Source organism: Bos mutus, chromosome 11 (genome assembly GCF_027580195.1).
Source record: "Bos mutus isolate GX-2022 chromosome 11, NWIPB_WYAK_1.1, whole genome shotgun sequence".
NCBI classification, from domain to species: domain Eukaryota; kingdom Metazoa; phylum Chordata; class Mammalia; order Artiodactyla; family Bovidae; genus Bos; species Bos mutus.
This window is the reverse complement of record NC_091627.1, coordinates 7,823,366-7,850,978: the sequence shown is the minus strand read 5'-3', so window position 1 is coordinate 7,850,978 and position 27,613 is coordinate 7,823,366. Positions and strand designations below refer to the sequence as shown.

Below are 27,613 nucleotides of genomic sequence, written 5' to 3'. Positions count from 1 at the left end.
GGACTGCAAGGAGATCAAACCAGTTAGTCCTAAAGGAAATCAACCCTGAATATTCCTTGGAAAGACTGATGCTGAAACTGAAGCTCCAATACTTTGGCCACCTGATGCGAAGAGCCAACTCATTGGAAAGGACCCTGTTGCTGGGAAACATTGAGGGCAGGAAGAGAACGGGGCAAGAGGATGAGACGGTTGGATGGCATGTGGAAGCTTAATGCCCTGACTTGGGATGGAACCCAAGCCTCCCCGCCAGTGGAAGGGCACAGTCAACCCCTGGACCTGCCAGACTGTCTTCCACAGGAGCTGCCTCATCTTAGAGTCCCACTGGTAGTGTATGAGGATTCCAACTTGACAACCTCATCAAACCTATTCACTTTTCTGTAACCTATAAGGCCCACCCAAACGAAGCTCCTAGGTCTAAAGCCGTGGCAGGAAGCAGGAACCACGGGCCAAGTCCTGTGCGCAGGCGCATGGGTGGGCGGGCTTGGTGCGAGAGGCGGGACCACGCAGCCATGGGGGCGGAGTTGAACTATGCTCCTGCCTGTGCGCCCCGGAAGCGGAAGTTAGGACCTGTTTCCGGGCGGCTGATTCGAGGATTTGTTTTGTCACAAGCGGGGCGTCTAAAGATCTGTAGCTGGGCAGGCCATGCCTTCTGAGGGTCGCTGCTGGGAAACTCTGCAGGCTCTGCGCAGTTGCGACAAAGGTCGCCTCTGCTACGACCGCGACTGGCTGCTGCGGGGTGAGGTGAGCAGTGGCCCCTAAGCGGGCGGCGATCCCACCCGCCCTTCGTCCGGGGCCTCTGCCCTTCCTTAGCCTTTGGCAAGCCCACCTCCGAGGAGCCCCTGCGTTCTGTGTCACAACACGCGTCCGCTTCTTGATTCCTGTGTGTGCGTCGCCGTGTCCTAGAGTTTGCTCTCTGTTTCTCTCCACTATTCTAGCTTCTCAGGAGCTCCCCTTCAGAAATGCTCTTCTCTGAAGGCTTCATTGCTCCCCGCTGCCGAAGTTAGGCGCCTCCGCTCTGGTTGTCAAAGCAGCCCTGGCCTCTCAGGGTCAGTTTATTACTGCGCGTCTTTTGTGTTGGGAGATCCGGATTGAGCGGTGAGCGGTTGTTGGTGGTGGTTGTTCAGTCGCTCACTCGTGCCTGACTCTTGGCGACTGCAGCACGCCAGGCTTCCCTGTCCTTCACTATCTCCCGGAGCTTGCTCAGACTCATGTCCATTGAGTCAGTGATGCCACCCAACCGTCTCTTCCTCTGTGGCGCGCGCCCTTCAGCTCTTACCCTGACCAAATTTTTAGATGGCATCGGGCACACCTGGAAACAGTGGGGGCGTGGTCGCTGCATCTAAGATGTGCTGAACTGTGTAATAGACCGCGCAGGTGGGGAATGTCGCGATATTTAAGGCATAGCCTTTTCCTGCGTTGCTCGTAATCTAGCTACAGGTATGAAGTCTCTTCAAACGGAAATATATAGCACTTCTAAAGCATTTCTCTGTCTTTGACAGTTTTAAAGAGTATATATACCTTACATTCTATAGGATGAATTCCATCATGAGTCTGTTCGATGAATTCCATCAGTCTGTTCGATGTCGACTCGGGTTATGCATTCTTGGCACGAATAACGCAGAAATGATGAGGTGTTCTCAGTAACTTAAATCAGTAGCACATAATTGCTTCAGCCCATCCCAGCACTGGTGATGCTAACACTTATCAGTTGATCACAATGGCATCTGCTAGATATTTCCACTTAAAATTCATCATTTTTCCTAATACTAATGTACGTAATTAGTATTTTGTCAAACCTCCACTCTTAGCGTTTATTGGTGACTTCTCCCTTAATCAACCTTTTCTGTGATGTGCCCAAATGGTGTTAAAAGCCAATTTTATATCTATTTTTGAATTGCCAGTTTATATCTCTTAGGCTCATTTTGCTCATTTTCTTGTTGGGGTTTTGCCAGTATTTTGTAAGTTCTTTATGTATTAGGGATAATAATATTACTTTATCTGAGTCATACATTGCATATTTTTTTTCTAGTTTTTCAGTTAAAATTTATTCCTGTTTTATGGTGTTTTTTGTGTGTGTGGTTTTATTTTTACATTTGAAGCATTGCTTCTGGAATTTATTTTGGTGTAAAGAATGAGGAGGAAGTTGTTGACTCAAATTCAACATCCATTCATGACAAAAATCCATTCTTATCAAAGTGTGTATAGAAGGAACCTATCTTAACATAATAAAAGCTACTTATGACATACCCACATGCCAGCACAATACTCCATAGTTGTAAAAAGCTGAAAAACTTCCTACTAAAATCTGGAACGAGACAGCGATGCCTGTTCTCACCACTTCTGTCCAATATAGTATTGTAAGTCTTAGCCACAGCAGTCAGACAAGAAAAAATAAAAAGGTATCCAAATTGGAAGGGAAGAGGTAAAATTGTCATTATATACAGCTGCCATGATACTGTATGTAAAAAACCCTAAAGACTCCACATAAGAACTGCTTGAACTGATAAATAAATTTAGCAAGGGAGCAGGATGCAAGATTAACACTCAGAAATCTGTTGCATTTCTTTACACTAACAATGAAATATCAGAAACGTAAAGTAAACAAAAAAACACCTTTTGAAATGGGATCCAAAAATAAAGGTACTAGGGATGTAAGATACAATTTGATGCCTGTAGCTAACACAGCTATACCATATGTAAGAAAGTTAAGAGAGTACATGTTGAGAGTCCTTTTTTCTTTCGATTTTACCTATATGAGAAGATGGGCTTTCCAGATGGCACTAGTGGTAAAGAACCCGCCTGCCAGTGCAGATGTAAGAGATGGGGGTTCAATCTCTGGGTCGGGAAGATCTCCTGGAGGAGGACACAGCAACCCACTCCAGTATTCTTGAGAATCCCATGGACAGAGGAGCCTGCCAGGCTACAGTCCATAGAGTCACAAAGAGTTGCACACAACTGAACCAACTTGGCGTGTGTGCACACATGGGATAAGATGCATGTTAGCTGAACCTATTTAATCATTTTATAATATATGTAAATCAAACCATCATGTTTACACCTTACACTTTTATAGTGACGTATGTCTGTTTTTCAATAAAACTGGAAAAAATTGAATCTTACATAGAATTCACAGCACTTTTAAATGACTAATATTCACTGAGTGTTTATGCCATCTGTTCAGTTCAGTCGCTCAGTCGTGTCCGACTCTTTGCGACCCCATGAATCGCAGCACGCCAGGCCTCCCTGTCCATCACCAACTCCTGGAGTTCACTCAGACTCATGTCGTGTGTATGCCATAGTTTACTTCAAAATTCCTCATATGTTCTTCTCCATTCCAACGTTTTAGGTTGCTTTCAGGTCTACTTTAATGACCATCTTTGTGAATTGTTCCTTTTTCTGCAGTTAGGATTGTTTAGTCTGATACTCTAAAAAGGTAGTAGTCAAGATCATTATCAAGAAACTACTGTACTTTCTTTTCATCTCTGATTGTTAATACAGTTACTTTGGGTCTTGGTATGTATGTATATCGGAGAAGGCAATGGCACCGCACTCCAATACTCTTGCCTGGAAAATCCATGGATGGAGGAGCCTGGTAGGCTGCAATCCATGGGGTCGCTAAGAGTCGGACACAACTGAGCGACTTCACTTTCACTTTTGACTTTCATGCATTGGAGAAGGAAATGACAACCCACTCCAGTATTCTTGCCTGGAGAATCCCAGGGACAGAGGAGCCTAATGGGCTGCTGTCTGTGGGATCGCACAGAGTCGGACAGGACTGAAGTGACTTAGCAGCAGCGGCAGCATGTATGTATATATTTATGCTTATTAGGACTTCTTAGGTTTTCAGTAAAGCATATAGTGGATTATAAGGACAAAATTATTTTTTGGTTTCTTAGATCAGTTAACATGCAAGTTGGACTTAACTTTTATCTTGTCTCCTAGGATGTTTTACAAGAATGTATGTCTCTTCCCAAGCTGTCTTCATACTCTGGATGGGTAGTAGATCATGTCCTGCCCCACATACAAAAGAACGCACCTCCGTCTGAGACGTCAGCATCCTCTGTGTCTACTTCAGCCCTCGACCAACCTTCATCTGTTCCCAGATCTCCTCTCAGAAACCCTGCCTACTCACCAGTCTCCTCAGCAACATCAAATGGAACCAAGGTAAGGTTTTTACTCAGCTTAGGCCAGACAATGGTGGCTGCAAAGTTGAAGTGTCTAACTTATAATATCATTGTCATACTACAAGGACTTTACTCTGAGAAAGTAATGATTGCTTCTTCTTCATGTAGCTATTTGTAGGAACAGTGTTTACCACATCTTTTTATGAAGACCAGAGAGAGAAATTCTTCTCTTAATACCAAGAATAGTGGTTAATTTCTTGAGCAGTTGGATTGTTTTTTCTCATAAGCATTACATTTAACTCTTAAGGTCTCCCTTTTTGTTATTGCCTGCTGGAAGACTGAGAATGAATTTTATACTTGCTCTTAGATTTACATACCTTATCACTGGTTCTAAATGAATTTGTAACTTTTTGGTTCGATTTTGTTCCTGCCTTTGTTTCTCTTATTGTTGTTATTGTTGTCCAGTCACTGAGTTGTGTCCGACTCGGCAGTCCCATGAACTGTAGCACACCAGGCTTCCCTGTCCTTCACTATCTCTTGGAGTTTGGTCAAACTCACGTCCATTGAGTTGATGCTGCCATCTAACCATCTCATCCTCTGTCACCTCCATTGAGGGCAAGAGGAGAAGGGGGTGACAGAGGATGAGATAGTTCTCCCACTTAAAAACAAATTGTTATTGATGCTCTTCTGTGCTTTGCTCTTCTCTTTCTTCCTGTTTCCAGAGTTAGTTTGTATAAGTACAGATATGTAAGAACATATGTATTTTCTTTTTGGTGATTATATTTTTTTAAATTAATCTGTTTACCACACTGTGTGGCATGTGGGATCTTAGTTTTCTGACCACGGATCAAACACTTGCCCCCTACATTGGGAGCACAGAGTCTTAACCACTGGGTGGTCAGAGAGGTTCCATGTGTACTTCTTTTTCTTCATTTCTGTTTTTTTTCTTTCTTTTTAAACAAAGTTGCTAGAATATACTATTGTGGATCTTGTTTGTTTTCATTGGTTTCTGTGTTTCCACTTGACAATATATCTTAGAGATGATTCGTTTCTGTCTCTATCTCTATATATCTGCCTCATTCTGTTTAATATGTTTTCTGACTATTAGTTTGTGCTTGTTATTATATTTTATGTTCTTTATAAGCTGCATTAAATCCTTTCTGGATCAAAGTAAGATATAGGAAGTAGTATTTGGCCTAAGAATGTAAAGAAGAAAAGCTTTCTAAACTAAAATAATGCATTATAGCATTATTTTGCTTTTTCAAGGTTTTTGTGTCAGCAGAATAAGACTAGGCAACTCTTTAGAAAGGTAGAGATTACTTTTTTCATGTTTGGGTTCCAAAAGACAAAGTCCTTTTTGTTCATACTCATTGAAAATTTTTGGTTACTGAAAACATTACATCAAAAGGAAGAAGTTAAATCTCCCTATGATCTCATCATTTCAGTCAACAGTTACTCCTTTCCAGTCTCATAAGCCTGCATCCTTATACCTTTGCATAATTAAATCGTATGTGTACTTTCGTGTTCTAATTTTCCTTTCTGACTTTACTTTGTTTGCTAACTATTTGAATTATTTGTTCATGTTATTTCCACCTTTGTAAATATCTACTTACAGGATATGTAATATCGTGTAATTTATTGAACTGTTCCTTTATTATTTAGCATTTATGTTTTTCCATTTCATTGCTTTTAAAGATACTCCTCTGAAAAACTTTCTGCAGAGAGATCTTTCTCTTTTTAATCTTAAAGTATATCTTCTAGCTGTCTTAAAATAAATGCCCAAATAATAGGCATCAAAGATAAAAGGGTGCAAACATATTTTTTAATTAGCAAAATATTCATGACATAAAATTTACCATTTAACCATTTTTAATGTCACAATTCAGTGGCATTAAGCACATTCATAGTGTTGTATAACCATCACCACTATCCATCTCCAGAACTTTTTCATCATCCCAAACTAAGAATACTCATTAATCAGTAACTCCTGATTTCCTCCCATCCCCAGTCTCTAAAAACCATCATGAATTTGACAATTCTACATACTTGATAAAAGTGGAATCATATATGTCATTTTGTGACTGGTTTATTTCCCTTAGCATACTGTCTTCAGGGGTTCATCCATGTTGTAGCATGTGCTAGAATTTCCTTCCTTTTAAGGCTGAATAGTATTACACTGTATTCATCTGTCTCTGAACATTTGGATTGCTTCCACCTTTTGGCCGTTGGTGACTAGTACTGCTATGAACATGCATGTACATCTATTAGTTTGAGTAGCTGTTTTCAGTTCTCTGGGGTATGTACCCAGAAGTGGAATTGATGGATCATGTGGTAATTCTGTGTTTAAATTTTTGAGGACCCATCGTATTGTTTTCCACAGCAAGTGTACCATTTTATATTCCTACTAGCAGTGCACAAGGGTTTCGATTTTGCCATACCTTTGCTAATATTTGTTATTTACTGTTGGTTTTTTTTCCTCCCCCACAGTGGCCATCCTAGTGGGTAAGAAGTATATCTCCTATGGTGTTGATTCGCATTTCCTTAATGATTAGTGATGTGGTGCATATTTTCATGTTCTTATTAGCCATTTGTATAACTTCTTTGGGGAAATGTCTTTGTGAGAGTTATTTGCAATAAGTAACAATTTATAGTACAGTAAATAATAATCCTAAAAAGTAATATAGGACAGAGATGGTTATTCATATTATGAAGACTGCATGATTCCATGCATAAGAAGTTTACTTTTAAGTTTATATTTTGCACCTCATCTTAGGTGCAAAAATGAACTTCAACCTAAACCTCATAACTTACATTAAAATTAACTCAAAATGTAAAACTATGAGACTTTAGAAGAAAAAAACATTATCAGAAGGCAATGGCACCCCACTCCAGTACTCTTGCCGGAAAATCCCATGGATGGAGGAGCCTGGTAGGCTGCAGTCCTTGGTGTCGCTAAGAGTCGGGCACGACTGAGCGACTTCACTTTCACTTTTTACTTTCATGCATTGGAGAAGGAAATGGCAACCCACTCCAGTATTCTTGCCTGGAGAATCCCAGGGACGGGGGAGCCTGGTGGGCTGCCGTCTATGGGGTCGCACAGAGTCAGACACGACTGAAGTGACTTAGCAGCAGCAGGGCCAGTTGAAGGGTTTTTAGATTTGACACTAAAAACTAAATCCATAAAAGGAAAAATTAATACATTGGACCTCATCAAATAAAAAACCTGGGGACTTTCCTGATGGTCCAGTGACTAAAACTCCTCACAGTACAGAGGGGCTGGGTTTGATCCCTGGTCAGGGAACTAGATCCTGCATGCTGCAAGACTCTGAGCAGCCAAATAAATAAGTAAATGTTTTTTAAAAAATTCTCAGTAGAAAAATAATAAACTCGTGACTGGAAGAAAATAGTTGCAAATCAGATGTCTGACAAAGGTTTATATATCTAGAATATATTTTTAAAACTCTCAAAGGTTAAACAGAAACTTTCTAACCTTCAATTAGAAAATGACCAAAAGATATGAACAGATATTTTCACCTGAGACGATATACAGATGACAAAATAAGTGCACAAAAATACGTTCAATCACTAGGCATTAATGGAATGCAAATTAAAACTGGGATGAAGGCTTCTAGTGCGGGGGCGCAGGTTTGATCCCTGGTTGGGGAATTAAGATCCTATGTGGAGCAGCCAAAAGAAAAAAGATTATGTGCCATGTGGTTCCATTTATTTAAGGTTGTTGAAATACAGTCATTATAGAGTTGGAGAACGGGTAGGAGATGTAAAGGTGTGGCACCAGGGATCTCTGTGGTGAACAGTTCTGACCTTTATAATCGTTGTTATACGTGAGATAAAATGGCATAAAACTACACACACCCAAGTGAATTCCTGTCAGAACTGGTGAAATCTGAACAAGTTATGTGACTTGTACCATCAGTTTACTGTTTTTGATATTTTACTGTATTTGTGAAAGATGTTACTATTTGAGGAAACTGGGTAAATATAGAGTGCATGAGCCTCCTTGTACATTTTTTGCAATTTCCAATGAGTTGTAATTATTTCAAGATTAAAAAAAAGTTTCTGTGAGCAGCTTCTCAGAGGCAGCAGTTTCCAGTTCTGATCCTGCCAGTATTGTGGCATACCCTCAGACAGGCATCTGAGGGAAAGATGCCTCTCTCCCTACAGTTTTTTCCCTTTTCCCTCAGTTTCTTCATCTGTAAATCTGGTACTGGACTAAATTGTTGAGGGCCTCTCCAGGTATAAAATTCCATAATTCTTAAGGTTTAAGTAAAGTTTTGGATGGCTTTAAATAACAAATTGTATCATTAGGAATTTCTGGTATTTAAGTAACAGAAAACCTAGTTTAAACTAGCTTAAACAAAACAAAGGGGTCAGGGGAGAAATTTAATAGTTCATATAACCAGGAAGTCTAGGAATGTGGAATCAGTTTGATCTGGAGGATCTATTTTCTGCTTGTCTCTCCTTGATATTATTTCTGACTTGATCCAGGGACTCAAACACGGGGCTTTGCTTCTCTTCTCTCAGTTCTGTGTAACTTCTTGATTTCATCTTTCAGATAGACTGTGTGGCAAGATGTCTGTTGATAGCCCTAGACAGATACCTGCTTAGGTTAGCGTCCCCAGAAGAAGAGAAATCCCTCCAAAATACCTCCATTGGAAAAGTTCAGAAATTGTAAAGCAGTCATCAATCAATTAAAAATAAATAAATAGATATATAAAAAAGAAAAGTTCAGAGGTAGACTCTGGCTTAAGTCATAAGCCTCGTTCCTGAAGTAGACACTGGGTACAGAGGGATAGAGTACTTTGATTGCTGGGCTGATCTCATGGCTACTGACCCCTGAGGCTAGGGGGCATGGATGAACTAGGAATGTGGGCTGGGGTTTCTCCGTCCAACCCACCCCAGCAAAAATGGACACTTACTAGAAAAGAAAAAAAGGGGAATACACTAGGCATATCAAAATAAAGAAGCAAGCAAAAAAAATAACACAAAACTGTCCAAAGCAAAAACACCCACTTAATTTGCTAAGGAGAACAATTAGAATAAGGTCAATATCATGAAAAGCACCTAAATTGTTTTGTTGTTATTGGTTGCTGATTGTAAGCAGGGATGTGGCTTTTGTTCAGACAGAATAATACCAACTTGACCATCTTAAAAGCTTAATTTTTCCGTCTTCTGTCTATACAGGACAAACATGAGTCTCCACATACAGAGCCTGTGGTACTTCAGTCCCCCCGGGGGATGAAAGTGGAAGGCTGCATCCGCATGTATGAGCTGGTGCACAGAATGAAAGGAGCAGTAAGTAACCCGTGAAGTAAGGCAGGCTTGACATTGAGCCTAGGGAGCCATATTCAAACGCAGTTCCTCAGGGACTAAGAATGTCCACCACATGCTGATCACCCTGCCCACCTACTAGTGGCTTCATCTCAGTTAGGGAGATGGTTACAGTGTAACAGTCACGAGTAAGCTCTCTCAAGTCAAAGCTGGTTTCAGGTCCTAGCTTTTCTATTTTACCTGTGACCCTAGGAAGATTACTGAGACTTTCTTGGCTTCCATTTACTTTTCCAAAATTTGAAGATGATCTGCATTGTCAGATAAGATTATACTGAGAAGATGGACTTTAACAGCTTCTTGAAAAAAGGATAACACTATTTTAATGTTTATTTAACTTTATTATTTTTTTTTAATTTCTATTTTGTACTAGGGTATAGCCGATTAAAAATGGTGTGATACTTTCAGGTGACTACTTTTTTTATTAGAAAAACAATGCATGCTTTTGTAAAAATTTTTACAGATAGGTGAGTTTATAAAGTGAAATTCTAGCATCTACCCTCATCCATTTATTCATGGAATCACCAAATATTTATTGAGCACTTTTGTTCTCAGTTCAGTTCAGTTTGGTTGCTCAGTCGTGTCCGACTCTTTGTGACCCCATGGATCGCAGCACCCCAGGCCTCCCTGTCCATCACCAACTCCCGGAGTTCACCCAAACTCATGTGCATCGAGTCGGTGATGCCATCCAGCCATCTCATCCTCTGTCGTCCCCTTCTCCTCCTTCCCTCAATCTGTCCCAGCATCAGAGTCTTTTCCAGTGAGTCAGCTCTTCGCATCAGGTGGCCAAAGTATTGGAGTTTCAGCTTCAGCATCAGTCCTTCCAATGAACACCCAGGACTGATCTCCTTTAGCATGTAGGTCTAGATAAAACAATGAACAAAGGAGACACAATCCATATCCTCATAGAGTTTATTTGCTGGAGGGAGAGGCAGAAGTAAGCAAGAGAAATGAGTGAACTATAGTTAGAAGACTATTATAGTCTGAGTAAGAGAGAGCAACACTCACTAAGCCGTCACTTTGACACTGGATGAAAAAGGGTGATGAGTGCTTAGATTCAAGGATGTAGCCGTGGAGACGGTGGGGGATGGTTAGAGGGAGACAGAGAGTGTGTGTGTTCAGGTTTTCTCAGCTCTGCTCTGTCAGTCATTACTTGTCCATGGTCTTTCTGTCTTCCAGACCTAAGTAGAGAGTTTTTCACTGCTGATAATCCCCCTCGTGTTGCAAAATAAGTTTCAGAATAGAGTACCTTGATATCTTTTAAAAGTATGTTTTGATATATCTCCATGCCTATATATATATAGTATGTTACTCTCTTTAAAGACTACAGTGTATTCTCTAGGATGACCTACTATACTTATTTCCCTGTTGATTTAAATTGTTTCAAATTCGTTATCAACAGGGCTGTAATGAACATTTTTATGCATATATCATTGCACACATAGGCAAGTATTTCCTCAGGACAAGTTTGTAAAATGGAACAAGTGTCAGAGGATAGGTACACTTTAAATTTTGATAGTTAAAATGTCTAATTGCCCTTAAAAGTCAAATGTGAGTACTCTTGTGAATAATAAATGAAATACCTGGTACCTTTAGGTATATAAGAAAGGGATGTTCCTAAGTGAAGATGGAGGAAAAGAATCTAGGCAGAGATAATAACTTATGGAAAGAAGTGAGATAGGAATAGCATAGTTATAGAATTAGAATAAGAATTTCTGTAGATGACCCTGAAGCCCTCATCAGAATACACAGGATGGAAATTCTCTGGCAGTCCGGTTGTTAGGACACCCTGCCTTCACTGCCGAGAACCCAGGTTTGATCCCCGGTGGGAGAGCTAAGATCCCACAAGCCACAGGGCGTGGCCAAAAAAAAAAAAAAAGAATGCACAGGTTGGAAAGTTAAAAGTGCAGGGCTATTTGATAATATATTGGTAAAATCCCATCCATTCTTGCTTATGCTGGAGTGACAGGAACAGTATGGAGCAAATTGGGAAAGCTTTCCACAACAGTTGAATTTAAAGATTGACCCAAAGGGGACAGGTGATTCAAGCAAAGATTTTGAGAAATAGGAAGATGATTCCATGCCCCGGAATATCTTTGATGGGGTTAAGGCCTGATGGGAGGGCATCTCACAGGGGTAGATGAGCAGGGTATAATGGAGCTCCAGAGAGCAGGTGCTGACCCTTTGCAGGAGGGCTTGAGGCAGTGGCAGGAGGAGCAGGAGAAGAAGGTCCGGGCCCTTTCTGAGATGGCATCTGAACAGCTGAAGCGGTTTGATGAACGAAAGGAACTGAAGCATCATAAAGAATTCCAGGACTTACGGGAAGTAATGGAGAAGAGGTGAGTCTCCCTGAATTACAAGGGGAATGTCAGCATGGTCAACCAGAGCTCTTTCCCAACATAAAACCCAGAGGGAAGAATCTGAGTCCTTACATGCCAAAATAAAATAGCCAGAGAAGCTTATAACCTAGAAAAAGGATCAACCTTGCAAAGATGACCAATGCAAATCAAAGAGAGGCAGAACAATTTTAGGAAGCATCCCTGACTCTTCCTCCCTCCATATTTCATTCAGCTCCAGAGAAGCCCTGGGGCAGCAAGAGAAGCTGAAAGCCGAGCATCGTCACAGAGCGAAGGTCAGCGCCCGGGAGAATCCGTGTGGGTGTTCACTGTCTGGCAGTCATAGAGGACCCGCCTCTGTCTTGCCACTCTGTGGCTGACTTGGGGCCCATCTGTGAGAACAGGCAGTCCGCGTGGGACTGGAGGAATGTAGAAGGAGAAGTCCCAGGAGCCCCTTAACTTGACAGCCCTTTCTGTAGATCCTCAACCTGAAGCTGCGGGAAGCGGAGCAGCAGCGCCTGAAGCAAGAGGAGCAGGAGCGGCTCCGGAAGGAAGAAGGCCAGGCCCGCCTGCGTGGCCTCTACGCCCTGCAGGAGGAGGTGCTGCACCTCAGCCAGCAGCTGGACGCCTCGGACCAGCACAGGGACCTGCTCCAGGTCGACCTGTCTGCCTTCCGGACCCGAGGCAACCAGCTGTGCAGTCTTGTCTCAGGGATCATCCGGGCCACTTCTGAGGTGAGGGGGCTTCAAGAACATTCTCTCTCCTGTCTTTGAAATGAAGAACTTTAAAAGCAAAATGGTTTTGTGATTTAAAAATATCACCTGCTTATTATCACTTATCATCCTCTTACCTGGAGACAACCACGGTTAACATTTATTTCTTCTCTGACAGAGAGAGAGAGAGAGTGTGTGTGTGAGAGAGAGATTCCCCACCCTAATTTGGCTTCTGTAGATAGAGAGTTTCTTACCTTAGGTTAAAAAGTATTTGTTTTGTCTAATTGCAGAACACTTTAGTTCATTAATATATACTGGACACCTGCCATGTTTATGATAAAAGTTAAAACCTTACCGAAATGGATATTGCTTTTTCCAGTTAACATGACATTTTGAAAGCATAATTACTATAATTGTGACAAATACTTTGGTGTTTTTAAGGCAGTGTTAAAAACTGCAGCTATTGACACGTAATAGGTATTCAGTAAATATAAGTAACCTATCCCTTCTCTAGTGGATCTTCCCCTCTCAGGAATTGAACCAGGGTCTCCTGCATTGCAGGCAGATTCTTTACCAACTGAACTATCAGGGAAGCCCAAATATTTGAACAGATGAAATCGCATAACTTCCGACGTAACCATACCAAATTTATTGAAAACACTTATTGTTGAACTGTTAACATCTCTAAGTTGTACCAGTTCATGCTTTTATGAATTGTATGCTCTTTGTCCTTAGTTCATATCTCTATGAGAGTTTGTGTTTTAAAGAAATCAACTTGTATGAATTCTAAATTTAAGAACTTTCAGCGCTGGGAATTCCCTAGTGGTCCAGTGGTTGGGACTCTGCTTTCACTGCCAAGGGCCCAGGTTCAGTCCCTCGGTGGGGAGCTAAGATCCCACAGGGTGCATGGCGTGGCTAAAAAAAAGAAAGAGCTTTAAGCATTCATCACATTTAAGGCAGAAGTTTATTGTTACCTTTCATATCTCTCTTTGGGGTTTTTGTTTGTCCTCCTTTTTGAAAAATATCAGACCTACATAGAAGTGGAGAGAACAGCATAATGTACATTGGGCACCCATTCCCCAGCTTCCACAAGAATCCATACATGACATACATGACATATGACATACATGACAGCTTCCATACATGACAGTCTCCTTTTGTCTATGGTGCCACCTGCACCCCTTCCCTCAGATGGTTTTACAGTAAATCTCAAGCATACTACTTCATCTGGAAAGTTCTTTAGTGTGTATCTCTGAAAGCTAAAACTCTATATTAACATAACCAAAACGCTAATATCATACCTAAAAAACTAATAATTTCTTCAGCATGATCAAATGTCTAGTCAGTGTTCAAATCTCTCCAGTTATCTCAATAATTTTTTTTATAACTGATTGGAAAATCAGCATCCATACTCAGTGCAACTTTTTGGTGTGCTGTGTCTGTTACTTAAGTCTTTTAATCTCAAGACTCCCCCTCCCTTCTCTCTCTCTTTTTTCTTTTGCCATTGTTGAAGAATCTGATTGTTGTGAATAGAATTTTCTGCATTCTGAAGATTTCAGTGCAATTGCTAACCCTAACCCTTTGGTGTATTTTTATATGTTCTTTTACTCCCTGTATTTCTGTGAATTTGTAACTTTCTCTAGGGCAGAGCTAACAAATCTTTGGTGATGATGGAAACGTTCATATCTGTGCCATGCAGTAACTACACATGGCCATTGAGCACTTGAAATGTGACTGGTGTGACTGAAGAACTGTATTTTAATTTTTAGAAAGTTTTCAATTTAAATGTAAAGAGCCGTGTGTGGCTGTGTGTGCTGCCCTCCCGGACAGCACAGTCTAGAGGCTTGATCGGATCACATTTGATTTTTTCCCCACAGCAGTACTTCATAGTTGGGGGTGTGTATTTGTTAATGAATCACAGCAGGAGGCATAGACTACTGACGGTCTTTCTACCTGTGATGTTAAGGTCAACTGGTGGTTTCAGATACTGTCAGTGTTATTTTCCAGTTTAAAGATTTCAATGAGTCTCTAGCTAATGATTTAGTAGCCATTGCTGATCCTTACTCATACTTGTTATTTCATTAGAGGTGCTAAATTTTAAGTTTTTCTATCATTTTTCCGTATTTTTTAGCTGGAATTCTACTACAAAGAAAATTTCCCCATATACTATCTTAAGTACAGTCTATATAGAGAAGGAAGGATAAATATTTGAGTCTTTGCTTTGATCAGTCTTCAGAATATAGAGTTGCTTTCCTAGCATTTTCCCACAGTGACTTGAGGTTTTGGCTTTTTTTTTTTTTTTTACTATCATTAAGAACACGTGAACTTTATATACTTGATGTATAATGTCATCTGTCGTAGTTTGTCGTTCAGATTGTGTATGGGAACACCTTCACGTTGGCTTCTCCATCCCTTGGACATGGCCCCAGTAGTAGCTGTTGCAGCAGAAAGCAAGCAAGCTGTCTTCTACCTCATCTTGAACATTTTCTTCTCCAGATCTAAAATTGCGTGTTTCTTCACGAAGCCGTATCACTTATTAGTGGGAAAAGGTATTAGAAAACACAGGCTGGTTCCCAGTGTTGGTGAGAGCATTGAAAGCTCTCCCCTTCGGTACTGTGGATGTGATGGGAAATCAGTATTACCTTTAAGAGGACAGGAAAGCAGTAGGTATCAACATGTTGACTGTGGGTACTCCCTTGACACAATTCCAGTTTAGAAATACATGGATTTGTGTGATGCATGATTCAGCACCTCAGGTGCTCAGGAAATAACCACTGAGCTCTGCTTCTGTCACCGTGACAGAACGGCTTTCCCACAGTAGAGGACCAAGCTGCGGCTGAGGGAGCGCTACAGGAAATGCGCGACCTCCTCTCGAACTTGCATCAGGAGATCCGCAGGGCCTGTGAGGAGAAGAGGAGGCGGGATGAAGAGGAGGCCCGGATAAAGCAGCAAGAGTCACAGATGCAGCAGAGGCCGGAGGCCCACAAAGAGCTGCCCGTTCCCAACCAGGGCCCAGGGGCGAAGCCGAACGAAGGTGGGTCTTGGCGTGGAAATGGTCCTTTAACATGTTGTGTAATTCAGAATGTGAAAAGAAGTGAGAACTATGTTTTGAATACTGTATTAAGCTACAGGATAATTTATCAGAACTTTCACATAATGTAAGATTCGGTACTTTTAATGATTTCCATTCAGTTTTGATTGATGTGGAGCCTGGCTTCAGATTCCAACACTTGCCATGAGGACTTGAAATTCTCTATAATCCTAGTAGATATTATTATTTCACATTGCTGCTACTGAGTATTTTAAATAAGTGTGTACAGAATATATGTTTAAACATGAGGGAATTGATACAGCATAATGGTTGAGAATGCTGCTTTTGGAGTCAGATCTGTGGGAATCTAGTTTTTCTACTTCCTGGCATTGTATCTTTGCTGAATTACCTAACCTTTCCATGGCTATTTCTTTATCTATAAAATGAAGATGATAGAATGTACCTTGTAGGATTATTATGACAGTGAAAGCAGTTAATACATATGTAATTAGAAGAGTACCTGACTCATATTAAATGTTCAACAAATCCTACTTAAGTTGATTAGAACAGTACCTGGCTCATATTAAGTGTTCAGTCAATTCTCCTTTTATGGAAGTGTCTTTCATTCCTCAGACCTCCAGATGAAGGTGCAAGACAGTACAATGCAGTGGTACCAGCAGCTGCAGGAGGCCTCCAGTCGGTGTGTGCTGGCCTTCGAGGGCCTGAGCAACAGCAAAGATAGTCAGGTAGGCGGGAAGGAGTTGGGCATTCTCTGGGCCTGATGGTGCCCCCCCACAGCCTCATGTCCCCAGGAAATGTAGCTCGCCTGTCACATCACATCCCCAATCCTAATGGCACGTACTCAGCTCTTCAAAACACTGTTGGCCTTCTTGCTACTTTCCTCTGGCAGGCCAAAAAGATCAAGATGGACCTCCAGAAGGCTGCCACCATTCCAGTGAGCCAGATCTCTACCATTGCAGGTTGGTCAGAGAGCTAAGAACATGGCCCTTCACCTCATTATACCAGTGTTTATTGAGATTCCAAATCCACTTGTCTGTAAGGTTCCTATAAATAGATTATGTCTGAGCAAATGTTGACTGTTGGATCAGGTGTATAAGCTATGTGCCTTGGCTGGTTTACTCTCTGCGTGTAGAAGGTAATCATTATGTGTTTGTTGACTCTTTTTTCTTTTTAAATAAGTTGTGTACTAGTAGTAAATATTTAGGAAGACTCTTAGCTACAATTGGAAGTTACTGTGGAAAGCACCCCTTAGGGAGCCTAGGATGTGACTTGCATTCTTTGCTTTTGTCCTACAACATTAGCTTTTCCAGACTCGAAACCTGCTTGTTAATACATGAGAATATTCAGAATGCCTACTCAGTCTCTCCAGAGACTGAGATTTAGAGAAGAAGAACCACACAGGGGAAAGACCCCTCTTCTTCTTTAGAAACAGAGGTTCATTTTAACAGAGCTCAGATGTGGAAGCCTCCACAGTATAGACTGCGCTGCCAAGTAGCTGGGGAGCTTGTGCAGCTGGGAAGCTGCTCTGACTTAACCTCCATTCAGGTTCCCTTGATTAACTTGTTACCTAAGAAGTGTGGCAGAGAAGGCAATGGCACCCCACTCCAGTACTCTTGCCTGGAAAACCCCTGGATGGAGGAGCCTGGTAGGCTGCAGTCCACGGGGTCACTAAGAGTCGGACACGACTGAACGACTTCACTTTCACTTTTCAATTTTCATGCACTGGAGAAGGAAATGGCAACCCACTCCAGTGTTCTTGCCTGGAGAATCCCAGGGGAAGGAGAGCCTGGTGGGCTGCCATCTATGGGGTCACACAGAGTCAGACATGACTGAAGTGACGTAGCATAGCATAGCATAGCATAAGAAGCGTGGAAAGTTGCACTTCTTGCCTTTGAGAGGCTCTGTGACTGAACTTACATATCACTTTGCTGCCTGAAATTCCTTCTGAAACAAAACAAGGTCTAAATAAGTAAATATGTATCACTTTCTAGAATTGAAAGTGCCATTTCCTTTAGTAGCCATGGCATTGAGGGCAAGGTTGACCAGACAGTTGTCCCACACCTTCCTGGTCTGCTCAAGTTCGTCCTCCGTCTTTCCCCTTCAGTTGACCACAGGCACCCCTGCCTCCTCCTTCGTCTGGAAAACTGAGACATCAGGTGTAAGGTCTTCAGGTTCCCCCCTCAACCCCCCAACCCCCCCACTGCAGTAATACTCAGCTGTATTTACCTGCTTTGAAACCATCCTGTTTCAAAGAATGCAGTACCCTTCCGGCCCACACTTCCCCTTCCGCTCGGCCTGAACGAGCCTCGGCAGCCTTGTTATCATCCCCTCCTATCTCTCTCAAGAGAGAGCTCTTCTGTTTTCTACAAAATGGCTTTCTTTACAAGCTCCTTTCCCTTTAAACATGCTTGTCACTCACATTCTAAAACCTGTTTCTTTTGATTTTGTGTTTTCTCAGTCTTTTCTAATCTTCATGTTACACTTTGGCCCTGTTGACTATTCCCTTCTCTATCACTTCTAGTCCTCTAGTTTCTGATGCAACATTAATTTCCAGCTTCTCCTCCTCCCTCTCTCTCTTGTGGGCTCCTCAGTCTCCTGCCCCCACCTGGCTGGTAGGTGTGTCCTGGGCATGTGCTTTCACCCTGCAGTTTTCATTCTAAGACCCCCCTGGCTTCACACTTCACCTCTGCAACATGACACCCAGCTCAGTCTCTGGGTCATTCCTTTCCTCTGAGCTTCGGGTTACCTTGCTCCAGCTACCCGCAGGGCATCTCTGCCTAGGTATCTCTCAGCCTCCGCACGTTTAGCATGTTCCGAGCTGGCCTCTCATCATCCTCCTCTCGCCCAGCTTTTTTCTGGTTTGCTCTAAGTAACCAGTAGTAGCACCTTATCTACTCAGTCACCTTAACTGAACCCGGGAGTCATCCCCATGACTGCTTCCTCTGGTTCACTGTCTGTATCTGATTAGGCTCTGGTTTTGCTGTTCTTCGGAGAAGGCAATGGCACCCCACTCCAGTACTCTTGCCTGGAAAATCCCATGGACAGAGGAGCCTGGTGCGCTGCAGTCCATGGGGTCGCTAAGAGTCGGACACGACTGAGCGACTTCACTTTCACTTTCAATTTCATGCATTGGAGAAGGAAATGGCAACCCACTCCAGTGTTCTTGCCTGGAGAATCCCAGGGACAGGGGAGCCTGGTGGGCTGCCGTCTCTGGGGTCGCACAGAGTTGGACACGACTGAAGAGACTTAGCAGCAGCAGCAGTTGCTGTTCTTGATTTTCCTACCTACTTCACAACTGTGTCCCTTTGTTTCCATCAGTATCGTAAGCTCGGTGAGAGCTTACAGCCCAGTCAGACACAGACATTCTGCAGAGTTAGTGCTCAGTAAATGTGGAGTGACTGAGAAAGAGGTGACCTAATTCCTGCCTCTTTAGAGGTGCATGTCCATGAGTAGTCAAATGTGGAACAGAACTTAAAGACAGATATGGTGCCATTGTGGCATACGGAATGTGGGAGGCCATGTCAGGCACTGGGCTGGGATCTGATTTTCCTAATTCGAGGGGCACAGGGAGAGAGACTGAATGGGGATTTGGCCAGTGGGGCCCTCTGAAACCATCAGTAAAGAAATAGTAGGATTATAGGTTGGCAGGAACGTGAGCTGAGTAAATTTGATGGAAACATACATATTTTAATATCTCAGGTTAGAGTCTCTGCTTCTGTTTTCAGGGGATTGTTGGCCTTGAAATTTCTATGACATCTCATTATTTAACTCTTGGTTTCTTCCTTTTTCTCTTAATTCCTAAGAAAGGTGCCACCCCTCTTCCCTGTTTTTTCAATGAAACTGAATCAGTGGTCTAGGGAGGATATTTCTGAGATTTTTAAACATTTCTTAAAATGATTATGAACTTGGTGCAGGGTATTAGGAACTTGGCAGGTAAATTGGAGATGCTGTATTCATTCAAACATTAATTTTAAATAATAGAAACTAATTCATATCTGCTTAAGCCAAAAAAAAGGAAAGGAAGGAGAAATAGGTAGAGTGAGGAGTTTGTCCTAAAGATAAATCAGTTTGCTACGGCAGGAGTGGGGCTGGATCTCAGGAGCCAGAAATGTTAGGACCCTTTTCTCTCTTCTCTTAGGCTTCCCTCTGCCCACTTCATTCTCCTTTTGTAGATGGCTGTTCTTTGGTCCACATGACAGCACCACTGCTTACGTATGTGTGTGTCACAGGACTGGCCACTTCAGGGAATTGACTCAGTCAACTGGCTGATTAGCTCAGCTTAACTCGTCTTGATCTAAATAGCCAGTGTAGAAGGTGGGGCACACAGGATCTATAATATGAATGTAATAATAGCTTCTACAGAGGAAGGTAGGTCCAAGAGGAGGGGAAGCCGCTGTGAATTGGAGATTCTTTAGAAGGTTTTCCCTGGAGTTACAAGTAACTCCTTTAGGCACATCAGCCACACCTGTCGCATCTAGAACAATTCAATACCTATTTCTATACTATTCATCTCTGATGTGTCAGTTTCAGAATTAGTTCATTCTACCAATGACAAATTCCTTCAAAATAATACCACACCCTATGTACTTTCACATCCTCCACAACATGTATTTGATTGTCATATGTTTGTGCATCTGTATTTTGGCTTTAGGCTCTGAACTTCTGTAGGGCTGGGTTTATACAGAGGCTTTGTTATTGCAGTGATGAAAAAAATAGATTGACTGCAGTTGTATCTTATCACTGACTCTATCTCTGTCATACCCAGGCTCGAAGCTGAAGGAGATCTTTGACAAGATCCACAGCTTACTTTCTGGAAAACCTGTTCAATCTGGCGGGCGCTCCGTGTCTGTCACACTTAACCCACAGGGCCTGGACTTTGTCCAGTACAAACTGGCAGAGAAATTTGTGGTGAGAAACCCTGTTGCCAAAGGTATGGGAAGAAGAGGCTGGTGCCTAACCTTTAAGCCTTTCTTGAATATTAACTTAAAATCTCCCCTCTCTGTGCTCCCAGAAACAAGGGGAGGAGGAAGTGGCCTCCCATCACGAAGCAGCATTCCCCATCGCGGTCGTGGCGTCCGGGATCTGGGAGCTCCACCCCAGAGTAGGGGCCCTCATCCTGGCTCACCTGCACAAGAAGTGTCCTTACTCTGTTCCTTTCTATCCAGCATTCAAAGAGGGAATGGCTTTGGAAGACTATCAGAGGTGAAGTGTTCTCCTTACTGTCCCCAGGTGATGAATGGAAGAGAGAGACTTGAGATTCATTTCCCCTCCCCAGGGCACCTCTTATGTACCTTGAACATTTTGTCAGAGAATACAGTGTCTTCATGCAAACTGGGTGGCTTTTAGAATTTGTGGATTTGAGTATCAATAATCAATATAGTACAGAGGAAAGAATTCTGGATTTAGAATCCAGGGATCTTAGAATTTTACCCTTGTTTTGACTATTAACAGATTTTCAAAACGGGAGTTTTTTCATCTCCTTAAAGATTGTTTTTCATTGTTTGTAAATGGGGGTAATAATATTCATTACCTTCTAGGAATTTACCTCTCAAGGTTTATATGTTGCAGATTTGACAATGGATGTGAGTGTTTTGTAAGCAAAATTACATCTACCAATGTAGTCGTGTGTAATAATGTATTAGTAACAATTCTAGATGTAATGGTATGTTGTTACTTTTAGCCATAAATAGTAATGGATTGGTCACCCTCACTTTGACTCTATCACATTGAATTTTTTCTTACCACATAGGATGCTTGGCTACCAAGTGAAGGATTCCAAAGTAGAGCAGCAGGACAACTTTCTCAAGCGCATGTCTGGGATGATCCGCCTCTATGCCGCCATCATCCAGCTCCGGTGGCCATATGGAAACCGACAAGAGGTAGCAGAGAAGGGTTACTATGGATAATGAGCGGTCGGACCAGGGTCTGTGTTAGTATATCTTACCTGAAGGAAATACCGACCTTTCAGAGGAACAGTCCCATCATGTGACAAGTTAAAGAATAGCGCTGCTTCGTAGGTATTCTTTAGAGAAGTGGGTATTGATTATTAGGAAACTTTTGGATCATCAGAGTCATTTGTTCAGAGACTAATTGATGCCTTAGAGACCAATTACATACCAAGGTTACATACCTTACTTCACAGAGGGACAGACGGAGGCTTAGCAAGGTGTAAGGATACACACTTGTCAATGTCAGAGCCACAGCAGAGGGCCAGGGCTTTGACCTGCCTGCATAGTTCATTTTGCAAGGAATGGAGATTAGAGAGATGGAGAAGTTAGTGGACTTGGAAACCCAAAGAGAAAGGAATATAAGCTGACTGAATCTAGGAACTTGTTACTGTGCACCTGCTATGTCCTAGGTGTTGTGCTAAAGGTACCAGGAATAATTAATAAAATGTCACTAAGATAACTGTTTATAAGGGTAACTGGGATTCCTGGAACTGAGGCTGACAGCTGTGTGTTGAAGGAATCCAGTGAAGAATGTGTGGGTCCCAGTGTGTTGCAATATTTAAAAACAGAATTTGTTTGGCTTCTGTTGTTTCTGCCCTGTGGCATGTGCTTACGTTAGGTGATCAGGGGGTTCATGTCCCCTTGGTAATGGCTGGGTGGTAACGTTGGCAATGTAGAACTCTTAATAAAATGAGATTAAATCCTGACCAAGCCTCTCTGCTCCCAGACTCACCCTCATGGCTTAAATCATGGTTGGCGCTGGTTGGCACAGATCTTAAACATGGAGCCCCTGTCAGATGTGACGGCCACCCTCCTCTTTGACTTCTTAGAGGTATGTAGTACAATTATCACACAAGAGAACACCAGTGGGCCGCTGTATGACATGACGAATAAACAAATAGAGACTAATGGTGAACACCATTAGGGGCCAGTGTTACAAATTTTTCCCCAAGCCCCAAGAGAAAGCTAGCTTTGGATTTTTCTTCCCAGTGTACTTTCCTTTCTCTGTGTGGATGTCTTGTCATTATAAAGAACAGAAAACTGTACATCCCAGTACAGATGAAAAGGAATTTGCTTTGGGGATATAGAAGTGACTCACTTGGAGAATGGGGGGTAGGATGCATAGTTGAACCTGGTTCCACCAGGGCCTGGAACCAGGAACTGGGATGTTGCCAGGGACCAAGGGAGCCCCTCTCTGGGACTGCATGGTCTTCTCATGTTTGCTCCTCCTGCAGGTTGCCTCTGCTTGCTCTGCAGGCCACCCTTCTCTGCTTCTCGGCACACAGTGGAGAAGATGCTCCTGGGCTGTATCCCTCAGCCTCAGTGTGGTCACCCAGTGTAGTGGGACTAGTGTCCCATCAGTGGGATTGCTAATAGACAGGAGAGAGAATAAGATTAACCAGCTTGGGTCAGGTACCTGTCTCATCTAGAAGGCTGTGTACAGTCCTGTCTGCCCATAAGGGGCGCCCACTATAGGGTACCAATAAGGGTTTCTGTGAAAAAGAGACAGCTCTTAAAGAATAAATGCTTGGAGCACATGCCGTAACAAATCTGAGACCACTTGGGCCATAATGCCAACAGTTTCTACTCACCTGATAGCTCCTGCAGTCACAGTAAACGAACATTGATCCTGAGTCATTGAAAACACGTGGTATTCCTTCTACCTTGATTACCAAGGTTGGGAAGTAATGCTATTCTTTTAAAATCAATAGTAAATTAAGTTTGAGTCACAACCTCTCAAACACCTGGCTACCTGGTCTGGTTAAATGTGGAGGTATTACCATACATGAGAATGCTTCAGAAGAAAGTTGGATTTTAATTCCCTTGCTTAGCTGGCTGAATGGCATTGCGGCTGAAATTCTTGATAGGAATGAGAGGCAAAGGGCTGATTATCCTTTATGACTGAGTGTGCGTTTACATTCCCTGCTCTGACGGTGCGCACCTTCCCCTCTAGGTGTGTGGGAATGCCCTCATGAAGCAGTACCAGGTCCAGTTCTGGAAGATGATACTTCTCATCAAAGAGGACTACTTCCCAAGGTATTAGACTTGTTGAGTAGACACCAGAGAATTTGGTAGGTAAAAACTCATGAAATCAGATGCCCGTGGCTGCTGTCACATGCTGTTTCTTTTTTTAAAAATTTATCTTATTTATTTGTTTTGGCTGCACTGAGTCTTTGTTGCTGTGCTCAGGCCCTCTCTAGTTGTTCTGATGGGGTCTCTCCTTTATTGTGGGGTGCGGGTTTATTGCGGAGATGGCTTCTGTTGTTGTGGAGCACGGGCCCTAAGAGCGTGAGCTTAGCTGCTCCACAGCATGTGGAATCTTTCCAGATCAGGGATCAAGGCCCTGTCCCCTGCATTGGCAGGCAGACTCTTATCCATTGTACCACCCGGGAAGTTCAGATACTGTTTCTGACTCAGTCAGAAGCACTTGTGTTGAGTGAGACATCTTCAGCTCCATCCTTCTCCTCTCTGTTATTTGAATAAACACTTTTGAACTCTACTAAGTCTCTCTTAAATATTATTGACTAAATAAAAAAAAAAATTAGGAAGATCTTGGATTCAGATCCCATTTAAAACTCTCTTGTTTTCCAAACTCAATCTGGGATGGTGACAACATGCAGGCATGAAGGAAGCCAAGGAGTCAAACCCGCTCAGTAAATCAGTTGGTGAAACTGATTGATCAGCCAGTTTGCTTGACTCTTTTGGGGGATTCAACTTCAAAGCCCTTTCTCATCCCTCTCAACTCACTGAAGGGAGAAAGGCATTGACGACACCCATCTCACCTGATGATAGAGACCTTGAGAAGCAACAGTGCTCTTTTCTCCTTTACCCCTTTGTCTGAAATAAAGTGCTGAGACTATTTAGTAGAGTGACAGCATCCTAAGTCTAGAAGACATCTCTGGGAATCATTCGTTCTGCCACTTCCTCCAGATCAGCAGGTCCCTAACCCTTCTCTAAAAGATATGTGTGAACCATAGGTACTGTCTTCTTTCTCTCCTTATAGGATTGAAGCCATCACAAGCTCAGGGCAGATGGGTTCCTTCATACGCCTCAAGCAGTTCTTGGAGGTAAGATGCCCTTAGACCAGCATATCCCAAGCTGTTGTCAGCCTCCAGTGTCTGTGTCTGACAAGTCTTGGACCTCCCCTCCAGACTGATTGCAGTCTCTTACCCTTGATTTTTCTGAACCCTACTTTTTTTGGCCGTGCAGCTTGTAGGATCTTCATTCCCCGACCGGGGCTTGAACCCAGACCCTCGGCATTGACAGCACCGAGTTCTAACCTCTAGGCCACCAGGAAACCACCCCCCCTTGCTTTTTGTCCATCATTCCCTCTTCACCTTAAGGGCTGCCATTTCATTATTTTTCTGTGTGTCACTGTCCATACTGCCTGTGCAGAATAAAATACATGTAAAATATATTTAATGAATCTTAGCTCACTGATAACTTTTTTTTGCATTTTGGCCAAGGTTGTTTTCTCAGTCTCAGGTCTAGGGAACTGGTCACTTTTCTTCATGAGAACAGACTGTACTTTGAGTTAGACTCCTTTCCTTTTTCCATGTGCCAAAAAAGTTGAAGAGGTAAATTCTGACAAACGTTGAGAACTCTGTGGTGCATCTACCAAGACAGCCTGCTGACGTCCAGTCTCCAGTAGCTCAGTTGGATAAGCAGCACTAGTGAACCGCGAGGCCAGTGTGTGGAGACGAGGGTGGGACGGACGCAAGGGCAGCCCGACCTTTGCCCTCCACTCTAGCTGATGCAGGAGAGGTCTTACCACAGCCTTTTCCTTTTAAACTAAGTTTTATTGGAGTGTAGTTAATTTACACTGTTGTGTTGGTTTCTGTTGCATAGAGAGTGAATCAGTTACACATATATCCAGTCTTTTTTAGGTTCTTTTCCCATATAGGTCATTACACAGTATTGAGTAGAGCTCCGTGTGCTATACAGAAGGCTCTCATTGTCTATTTCATATACAGTAGTGTGTATATGTCAGTCCCAGCCTCCCAATTTATCCCTCTCCCCTTTCCCCCTTGGTAACCACAGTTTTCTACATCTATGACTCTAATTTCTGTTTTGTAATCAGTTCATTTGCACCATTTTTTTAGATTCCACATGTAAGTAATATATGATATTTATCTTTGTCTGACTTCCGTCAGTATCACAATCTCTAGATCCATTTATGTTGCTGTAAATGGCATGATTTTGTTCTTTTTTATGGCTAATATTCTACTATGTATTACGTACCACATCCTTCTTTAACTGTCAGGTGTTGGAAGCAGTGTTATCAGAGAATCATTGGTTTTCTTTGTCTTTGCCCGACTAGAAGTGTCTGCAGCACAGGGAGGTTCCTGTCCCCAAGGGCTTCCTGACTGCCTCCTTCTGGCGTTCCTGATGTCACTCCAGCACCTGCCATTACCACTTTGTTGCTGAGGGGCAATAATAAAGCGACTGAAGACAGCTGTACCTGCGAGAAGTCATGTCAGTGTGTGTTTTGTGTATTTGTACCTTGTGACGAAGAGAGGAGATTTCCATGGGCCACAAATCTAAGAGGTCCCTTAATAGATCTGGTGACTCCTTAAAGAAGTCCGCATGACAGAGTAAACAAAATTGGCCTTTCTCATTTTTATGGAAAATAAGAAAAAAAAATTATGAGAATAAAAGGTTAATACTTGATCTTACCCTTTATTTCCTTTGTCTCTTAAGTGTCTTTCAGAAATTAGGTTAATACCTTGACTGTTTCACTCTGAGCTGAAGCGACCCACTGCTTTCAGTCTCCTACACCCAACCCCTTCCTGCATGCTGCCCCTTTTCAGCATTTCTGGAATGAACAAAGACTTGAGGTCCCTTGTAAAGCAGCACTTGATCGTTGAGGCCCAAATCTTCACATGCAGGCCTGGGTTATGGTGGTTCTGCTTTAGTCAGCTTGTGAAGTATTTATAAATTCAGAAGAAATGCCTGATGTAGACATGACTAAGTCCCAAGTTGCATCAGAGATAGCTTAGTGTCGGGTTAGGACTGTTAACATGTTATACTGAACCACGAAGAAATATTTATCCTCTTACTTTGGAATTTGGTTCCTGGATGACTCGGGATGCACGAACCAAACTTTGTTTCTCAGTTTGAATTAAGATGGGCTGAGATAGGGCTTGCAGCATTGTACTTGAGCTGAGTATCTGTAAGCAATGAATCAGGGCCTTATAATTCTTTACGTGTTCTGAGCAATGGATGACGACAGATTTGCCTGACTAAAGCCACTACAAAAATCCGGAGTCTGGCTGTTCAGATAAGAGTGAGATTTGCTCTATGAAAAGACTCCTTCATTCTGCAGAGGCGGCGGCCATGAATCTGTTCCTCTGTTCTAAATGTTGTATGTGGGGGTGTGTTTGTGAGGGGGTTCCCTGGTAATCTTGAACAGCTTGAAGCGACCCATTCTGTGAATTACTGACTATGGTGCCAAAATATAAATAATAAAGCTTGGTTTTTAAAAAACGCCTGTTGCTGTATCTAGTTGGTTCAGTATGATCAGTTTTGTGTACCTGGAGCTGTGTAAATCATTAGGGGCATGGTGGTATCTCAGTCTGGCTATAGAGTAGTATGTCCCCCCCCCTTTTTTTTTTGGTCTTCTTGACCTTCACCTTGGGAAAACTGCTTTTTTTCTGTTTTTGGAATTATATGCCAATAACTGACCCTGTTTTATCCAGCAGATGGGGAAGTATTTTTTGATGTGGACACAATGGACTGAATACTAGGAGTCGGGAGACTTGGACTCAATTCACTGTTATGTCCGTGTCCTTGAGTAGGTCATTCACCCTCTCTGAACCTCAGTATCCCTACCTGCGAAGCACAAGAATTGGGACCAGTCAGCAGATGAGTAGTTTTCAAACTGTGCTTCATAGCAGTGCCTTAGGGCAGAGCCTCCCTGTGTGTCAGGGCATGTGGATCTCATGGCCACTTGTACTTCCTCTCTACTTGTGCTTGACAACTGGCAGTTTTCTGTGCATAACGACAGAACAACTTAGGAGCCACTGACAGGGAATAGGACTGAGCATATGAAGGCTTTGTGCAAATTTTTAAGACTTTCCTTCAAGATTCTACT

General features: G+C 42.5%; 1 protein-coding gene across 1 annotated transcript; it reads left to right on the top strand.

Moving 5' to 3' along the window:
* Positions 1–544: 544 nt before the first annotated feature.
* On the top strand, positions 545–27,008 carry GLE1 (GLE1 RNA export mediator). The gene is made up of 16 exons (XM_005908480.3): positions 545–741; positions 3,943–4,164; positions 9,327–9,437; positions 11,661–11,809; positions 12,042–12,102; positions 12,286–12,540; positions 15,322–15,553; positions 16,184–16,296; positions 16,461–16,530; positions 20,337–20,479; positions 20,583–20,773; positions 21,321–21,450; positions 22,247–22,351; positions 23,474–23,556; positions 24,524–24,587; positions 25,841–27,008. The coding sequence occupies exons 1-16, from the start codon at positions 643–645 to the stop codon at positions 25,907–25,909; spliced, it is 2,097 nt and encodes a 698-aa protein (XP_005908542.1). The 5' UTR covers positions 545–642; the 3' UTR covers positions 25,910–27,008.
* The last annotated feature ends 605 nt before the right edge of the window (positions 27,009–27,613 follow it).

Coding starts and splice junctions, on each gene's coding strand:
- GLE1 (XM_005908480.3), top strand. CDS start 643: ATGCCTTCTGAGGGTCGCTGCTGGGAAACTCTGCAGGCTCTGCGCAGT. Junction 16,297..16,460: donor GCAACAGCAAAGATAGTCAG/GTAGGCGGGAAG, acceptor TTCCTCTGGCAG/GCCAAAAAGATCAAGATGGA. Junction 24,588..25,840: donor GCCTCAAGCAGTTCTTGGAG/GTAAGATGCCCT, acceptor TTGCCCGACTAG/AAGTGTCTGCAGCACAGGGA.